The sequence below is a fragment of the Lonchura striata genome, chromosome 3 (genome assembly GCF_050655825.1).
Source record: "Lonchura striata isolate lonStrDom1 chromosome 3, ASM5065582v1, whole genome shotgun sequence".
Classification (NCBI taxonomy): Eukaryota; Metazoa; Chordata; class Aves; order Passeriformes; family Estrildidae; genus Lonchura; species Lonchura striata.
This window is the reverse complement of record NC_140705.1, coordinates 98,958,816-98,966,672: the sequence shown is the minus strand read 5'-3', so window position 1 is coordinate 98,966,672 and position 7,857 is coordinate 98,958,816. Positions and strand designations below refer to the sequence as shown.

The following is a 7,857-nucleotide window of genomic DNA, read 5'->3' as shown; positions in this document are numbered from 1 at the left end:
TCAGACAAAACCCTCACCTTTTCCTTGTGTACTGAAGCACTGAAAGTTCCCTTCAGTATATTTTTCTTGGCTGCCTGAGCCTCAGCGTTTTGATTCACTAAGCAGAAGTTAAAGAACTCTGCAGTTAGGGCCAGTGCCCAGTGTTTTCATCGACACCCCCTACATTATTTGTCATGCTCAAGTGAGGGTTTGTTCAAGGCAAAAGCCTGCTTGCTCGTACTGGGCTGCATTTGTTTCTCCTAAAGAAGGCAAGAGATTTTGTTTCCGGGTCTGGTAACAGGAGCCCCACTGCCTTACACAAACATCGCTGGGCAGGCAGGGGCACTCCCAAGGCTTTCGGTTCCGGGGCTGCAGCAGCCCCCCTCAAACACATCGAGACCTTGGTTAGGCCCAAACTGCTGCACCAGGTCTGCGGAGAAGGGGCAAAGGAGCTTTCTCCAAGGTAGCTAGCAAAAATATGCCAAGCGGGAGACTTCTCCCGTGTAGATCACGTCGAGTGTCTCAAAAATGGCTTGTATTATCCAAAGGAAAATGCAGCCACCCAGCCTTGGAGATGAGAGTCCTGATTACCCCCAAGGGCCTTGAAGGGCTCGCAGCTGGAAGGTGTTCAACCAGCAAGCTCTGGCATACGGTCTCCTATTCATAGGAAAGGCTCTTCGTCCTATAAACTTGCTACCTGCCCCCAGAAAATTGGCGGAAATTGTGCCGCATATCCAGTAGCCTGTTGGGATGCTCTCTCCTTGCATCCATCAGTATTTCCCCGTCAAAATGACGAGCTGCGCCTTGTCAGGAAGGACAGAACTGATTTTTCTCTCAAATGAGCTATTTCTCTCATGGCTGTCTTCAGCACAGCACCCTGTCCGTGAGCGCTCACAGAACAAAATACAGCAGAAAAAAACCCCTCTGCCCTAGTATACGTGAATATTCAGCAGCCTGATATCTAAAGGAATGACTCCATTTACATTCTGTGGGCCGCAAATGCTGAATACATTGTGTAATTTGGTAAGATTATATTTTTAGGTCAAACACTGCATACATATAAATTACATATACACATACACACACATATATGGGGGTGTATGTACATATAGGTATGTCTGTGTGCCTGTATGAGATAGACAGAGTGCGGTTCTTCCCAAACTGACCAAGCTCTAGGGGATCTGCCGTGCAGTTTGTCTGTCACATCCTGACCTCGGTCCAAGGGTAGCCAGGAGAAGTTTCATGGATGAAACCTGCCGGAATCAAACCGTCTTTTTATTTATGCCCTGAAACCCATGCGGGTACCCCAGGAACAACCAACCCTGAGATATGTCCCGTGTAACCTAATGCTAGTGAATCATAACTAATCTGTTTAAAACCAAGGATTAGTCACGTCAGTTTCAGCATATTCCTCTATCGGGAACTTTTTTTGTGCATGGAAAATTGGAGGGATTTGGGCTAATTTACCAAACATCAGTACTAAGGCAAGTACGGTTTGATAAAATGAGTCTTAACATGTTCGGGGTTTCAGGTTGCATTACACACGTCCCATCATAGGGGCTTTGAGCTGTGTGCATCCTTAATGTCAGATTGACCTGAAGAATTATTTTCTTACTGCATGATTTCTGTTTCTAGCCATCTTTAAGTGGCTTCAGTGACTCACTGTCTCTTAATTTATCCATATATAAGTGATCCTCACTGAAACGTACATGAGTTTTCACAGACCCCACTCTCTCAAAAGGCCTTTCTCACCGTGTCAACTCCTCACTTACTTTCCCCGGTCGAATTCTGCCTCCTCTGTGCAATATGACCTTTTATTAATCACGTAAACCCCATCCTGTTTTCATACTGCCTCTTTAAATGTTCCCCATCTTGGCTTTACTCTTTGTCATTTTTTCTTTCTCCAGCGGGCAAAGCCTTAAGGCTTTATTTCGGTTTCGAGGCCGTGTTTTATTAACCCAGACATTCTGTTTTTCTTCCCAAACTCATTTCTATCTACAAAAATACAAAATAATTAACTGTCCAATTAATTAGTTCTCTGCCATATTGCACCACTGTGTGTGTTATTTTACAGGGAGCAGAGATCTGTAGTTCTAGGAAGCAGTGGTTCCTCTACTTGAAAAATGTTTATTTTCAAATAATTAAAATCCCTAGCTAAAATTATTAGATGCCTCTCAACGGAAATAACAGGATCCTCTATTCAGACCCTAATGCGCGTAAGGCCACACTGGTATAATCCCACAGCACAGGCATCAACCACCTCATCTCTGCTGCTGAAAAAAAATCACCCCAAAGTGCTGAAGTGGGGAAACATAAACACGAATATACCACATTGTCTCTGATAAAATATTGCACCCCACTGCACCCCAGCATAACGAGAAAACTGAATTTATAACCGCGACTAAGGAAGAGCTTTTTTCGGAGACCGAATCTCCCCATTACCGACATCTATACATTCCCTCCTATAGACTTTTAACGGGACCTCAGAGAAATGTGCTTTTAGCGGGCACCCGCAAACGCACAGAGGCGCTAATCCAGACCCAGATTACATCAAATTAGAACACTGCCCGCACCATACTCCCACTGATTGAAATTTCAGCCAGCATCTGAAACCTGGACCCGATCTTTGCTGATCTACACATTTTTCTATGCCGCTTGAAGTCAAATAGTTTTCTTGGCTTATTTTTCACAAGAAAATAATTCCAAAAAAGATTTAAAAATACCAAAAATGAAGGTATAAAGCTGTTTGGAAGTTCTGAGAACATTTAAAGCATATATATTCGGCTTCCAGCAAAGACAGGCAGCGAAGGTGCAAGCTGCAAGAGACCTGCGCTGTTTAATGGGGCAAACTGGCAAGCAACCTGCCTGTATCTTTGGCCACCCGGTGCTTACAGGAAAGGAAAATAAAAAGAAAGAAAGAAAGAAAAAGGAGAGGAATAGAGAAATCCCTTTCCCAGCATCCCGCAGGCACCGGAAAGGCATTTGCAGCCCAGCCGTGCCGGATCCCGGAGCGGGGTTCGGCCACCCTCGGTTTGCCCACCAGCCTTCGGGACGAGGTTGGGGGGAGAGGGGGCGGCTTTTTGCCGGGGCAGGCGGACACCGGTGCAGAAAAGCCCGCAGCCTGCACGGCCGTGCCCTCGGAGAGCAGGTGGGCGACCTCTCCGCTTGCCTCAAGGCCCGCACCGCCCGTCTTTCCCCGTGCCCTTGGCTCTCCGCTCCCGCAGGGCGATTTCAGCTGCCCGTGGCGTTCAGCCTTCCCCGGGCCGGGCCGGCAAGGGCCCCGACGTGCCCGGGCCAAACCGGGCAGGGTGGCGGGGCTCTGGCCACCCGACACTGCCTTCCCCGGCGTCCCCATCAGGACGCCCGCTCTGCCCCGCTCAGGGCTGAGCCCGAAAATACCCCGCGGGCGAGTGAAGCAGCCATACGCCGAGCTAGATTTCTAAATTTTATTATAAAATAAAAGCAGAAATATTTTCCAAAGAATGTATTCACATAATATAAACAATAAACAAAACTAAGGTGAGTGACTTGCGGTTGATACTGTCGTTTAAGTCTAAATTTGAGCAGCAATTCCTGTTTTCTTTTTAAAGCCCGCTCCAGCCCGCGTTGCACACCGAGGGGAAAATCTACCTCTGCCTTCCTTCGGGCCGGAGCCGGGCCATCACTTCCTTTCCCACCCAGCAAATGGCGAAAGCACCACATGGACGAGGCCAAAGAAGCTGTCTCTCTGCATAGCATCAGCTACAAGAAGGTTACAGAGTCTGCCTAGAGCGCGTGCTGCTGCTATATCTTGACTACAACTTTTGTATTCTTAGTTGAAATTGTACATCGTACACCTGCCACGGATACATAACTACAATAGAATAACGGGAGCGATGTGTAACTTTCAAACAGGCATGGCAAGAGTAGCCTTGCGTTCCCCTTCTTACCCACCCCCCCCCCAAAAAAAAAAAAAAAAAAAAGAAATATTACAATGTGCCTCTTCCCATACAGACCGGCCCGATCGAGTGACAACACTGAGAGATTTGTGAAATTAAGGCTGGAACGAGCTGCTACACCGATCAGCCTTACAGCCTGCCGTGAAAATCCCGGCTCCTGTCCAACAGTCCTTACACGCCTGAAAACGCCTGTAAGCAACCCTTAAGGCTTTTCACAATATCAGCTACCCACAGCAGAGCCCACTACCTTGCAAACCTGCAGCCAGCCTACTGCCAAAGGGCACAACACTTCCACTAAGGTGTTTGTCATTGCTTCAAAGTCCCAGGTAAGGTTAAGGAAAAAAGAAAAAAAAAAAAAAAGAAAAAAAAAAAAAACCAAAAATGAGGAAAGAAGGGCTGGCGAGAAGGAGTGAGCGTGTACACGGTTTTAAGAGCCCAGATCGACCAAGTTAGATGACATGGGGTTGAGAATGGAGTCCTGCAAGCTGTGGTGGTGCATGGGGTCGCCGCTGGGCACGGGGATGGCGCTGGGGCCCTGGGGGTGGCCCAGGCCGTGCAGGGGCTGCAGCCCGGGGTTGGAGCTGAGCAGCAGCGCAGGGCTGGAGGAGGTGTGATCCGGGGTCCCTGACGGCGTCTTCTCGTCCTCTGAGCTCCCCAAAACTGTCTTATTCCCGTTCATAGACGCCGAGAGCGGGTTGTGGCTGTTAGAGTTGGAATTCTCGTTGTTTTCCCTATAGGAAACACAAAAGAGGGAGGGAAATCACCATGTGGCCGTCGCTCCGGGGGGCGCGCCGCGGGAGCGGGGGCTGCGGGGAGCTGGATCCGGGGAGCAGCGAGCGGAGGGGAGTGCAAAAACTGGAGGTTTAAAAACTCTGCCAACCTCCAAGGCCACTTCATCTGGCACTTAGGTCTAAGGTCCGCTGAGCTTGTAAACAGTCTCCCACCAGCCCAGCGGAAAGTGTCACTTTGCCAAACCGTAATTTTCTGCGTCCAAAGAGTTTGCACAGCGTGAGGAGGGGGGCGGAAGGGAGGAAGACTTTATTTAAAAAAAAACAGCTATTAAAAAAAAAAAAAAGACTTTTTAACTTTAAAACTGCTCTAGGAGCTGAAGAGATGTTCAGCCATAATTTCTCCTGAGAAGGCCAAAGCCCGGAGAGCTGCAGGCAGGATGGCTCCGTGCAGCAGAACAGCCTCCCGGGCTCACATCAGGAGGGAAAGTCTTTTGCTTAATTAACTGGACATTTTTTTTTTTTTTTTTCCCTGCCCTGAGCTTCAAGCTCAAGACATAGCCCAATATGGACGATAAGGAAAGCGAACAGAGTTAACCCTCTGCTTTCCCCGGCCCTCTCGGGAAATGCTCCGCACGCCCGCCGCTGCTCCCGTCCCCTCCTGGAGCGGCGTGGGCGCAGCCAGGATGGCCTCGCACGGTTCCGCGGCGGGGGCACGCCGACAAAGGCTCGGAAAGGCAGGACATAGTTTCGAAATTCATCACCGGGTGAACACCAAGAAATCGCTGGAGGCGGGCCAAGCCATTGCAAATATATTCTATATATTTATATATCTATAGATGTTTTTTTTTTTTTCGGTAATGTGAGTGACAGGAAGGGGTCAGAGTGGCCGTCTAGGCAAGGCTTATGCGGCCTGCATATCCCTCGCAGAAATACTTTAGACACCATTCTGCCTGAACTACTAAAGGCAGTGCAAGCCTATTTAAAAGCTTTTGTGGAAGTTTTGTAACACACTGTCTGGTAGAAGGGCCCTATCCTGCAGGATTTGGTCGAGAGAAATTAAGCTGTTGCACTGACAGGTTTTCCTCACTAAGGGCTGCATGATGTGGCTGGAGACACTTAGTGCCAAAAAAATTAAAATAGACAAGAAAGCTCTGTTTGAACAGGTTTCCTTGAGTGGATGGCAATCCCGTGAACGATCTGTTCTCCAACGCCTGGAGTGTAATATTAGGTTGAGTGTATTTTTCAATGTCAAAAATATTATTTGTCTCTGGAGACCTTTAAAATTTGATTCCTCGGGAAAAAAAAAAAAGAAAAAAGGAATGGAATAAGTGTAACCTTCATTTCCTTTGGATATTTGAAGGTGAGTCCCTGCTATCAGCAATAAAAAGGACCTCTAACATCTCGTAAAACCAAGACTTGTGAGGATTTGAAGGAAAATTAAAGCACTAGCACAGTTTCGGGAAATGAATAGAGCAAATCTGTGCCCGAATCTGCAGGGCCGCGCGGCAGTGCGGCCGCGGCGCTGCCTGTTTCCAAAACACGGTTGGCAGAAACCAGTGATAGAAAGAATTCTCCTCGGAGGCACGGATCTACAGGATTCTGATCCGCTAATTAACCGCGCAGATCATACGATCCTACAATTGCCTGTACGGACCGGGCAGTTCAGTGAGCTACTGAAGGCAGCAAGAGGACCCTTTTTGCTTCTTCGAATTGTCTTCCTAAGGCACAGGGAATGCTGGTGGAAAAATCATCCCGAATAGCCAGGGATGTAGGCATTAACCTGTTCCCGGCGATTAATGGTCCCTTCCCTCCTAACGTGAAAAACACAGATGCAGAATCATATTCGGCCTAAGAACACACACCTATTGACGTGCGTTCATGAACACCTTGCTGGGTAGCGAATAAGAACTGCAAGGTCATGAGCGAGGCAGGAAGTTGCTCCTCTCAGTCCTTGTCCAGGTCTCCTGCCGCACGCCAGGAGCCCAGGACAGAGGACATATTTGCTACCGAGGTTCAGCCCCACGCAGTGCCGGCTGTCCCCGGCTGCCCCTTTGTGCACCGGGATAGCCCTCAAGGACCGCTCTGAGCTGTGCGGGGCGCGGAGCCCTCGCCTTTGGGCCCCGCCGCCGCGGGCCCGCACGGGCACCTCCGGCCGCGGCTCCTGGCTGGGCTCCACGCCGGGCTGCGACGGAGAGGAGGCGGCAGCGCTGCTTAACCAGGAGTCCTCGCAGGCCGTGTAAAGCGTCCCTGGCAGCCGGGGCTGCCCCGGGGCCGCCGCGCCGGCTGTGCGGGGAGTGGGGTGTCGGCGGGGAACGGGTCCCGGCCGCCTCTCCCGGGGCTACTTTTGGTGTGCAGACGCCTTCACCAAGCGCCCAGCTCGCTCGCCTCTGGTTCTCTGGGCGCCCCCGAGGCGGAGAGCCCCCATCCCCTCCCGGCGGGCCTTCTGCAGCCGGGGCCAGGGCAAATAGAGAGACTCGGGGTGAGCAGCGGGGTCGGGGGGAAGCCGTGGGCGCCGGGGGAAGCCGTGGGAAGCCGTACCTTTCCTTGGCCTCGGCGGCGCGGTCCCGCTGCCGGCGGTTCTTGAACCAGTTGCTGACCTGGGTGGTGGTGAGGCCGGTGGCCTCGGCCAGCTCCCGCTTCTCGCGGGGGGACGGGTAGGGGTTGTGGGCGTACCACTCGCGGAGGACGCTGCGGCTCTTCTCCTTGAAGCAGTAGCTGGTCTCCTCGCCGTCCCAGATGGAGCGGGGCAGCGGGAACTTGCGGCGCACCCGGTACTTGCCCACCGCCCCTAGGGGTCGCCCCCGCAGCTTCTCCGCCTCGATGTAGTGCGCCTTCAGCCAGAGCTGCTGCAGCTTGGGGTGGTTGTGCGCCGAGAACTGGTGGCTCTCCAGGATCTTGTAGAGCTCGCGGAAGTTGCCCCGGTGGAAGGCCACCACCGCCTTGGCCTTCAGGACGCTCTCGTTCTTGTGGAGGTGCTCGCAGGCAGGGAGGGACCAGAGGAACCGCCCCAGCCGCTCGATGTTGCCGCCTTGCTGGAGCACCTCGCAGACGCAGGCCACTTGCTCTTGGGTGAAGCCAAAAGTCGGGAGCATCGACATGGTGAGCCCTGCCGCGCCGCGCGCCCTACGGCCGCATAGAGGGGAGCGGCGCGGGGCGGCGGGCAGCGCCCGGCATGCGGGGCCGGCCCCGGGGCGGCGGCGCCCGGCGGG

At 52.0% G+C, this 7,857-nt stretch overlaps 1 protein-coding gene across 1 annotated transcript; it reads right to left on the bottom strand.

The window, feature by feature from the left end:
- Positions 1-3,411: 3,411 nt before the first annotated feature.
- Positions 3,412-7,814, bottom strand: SIX2 (SIX homeobox 2). The gene is made up of 2 exons (XM_021526463.4): positions 7,187-7,814; positions 3,412-4,648 (listed from the first exon to the last, which is right to left on the bottom strand). Exons 1-2 carry the CDS (start codon positions 7,744-7,746, stop codon positions 4,345-4,347), a joined length of 864 nt encoding a protein of 287 aa, XP_021382138.1. The 5' UTR covers positions 7,747-7,814; the 3' UTR covers positions 3,412-4,344.
- Positions 7,815-7,857: the final 43 nt, after the last annotated feature.

Bases quoted from the DNA above. Each gene is read 5' to 3' on its own strand.
- SIX2 (XM_021526463.4), bottom strand. From the start codon at position 7,746: ATGTCGATGCTCCCGACTTTTGGCTTCACCCAAGAGCAAGTGGCCTGC. The intron at 4,649-7,186 runs GTACGGCTTCCC...TGTTTCCTATAG, and splicing joins GCCGCCGAGGCCAAGGAAAG to GGAAAACAACGAGAATTCCA.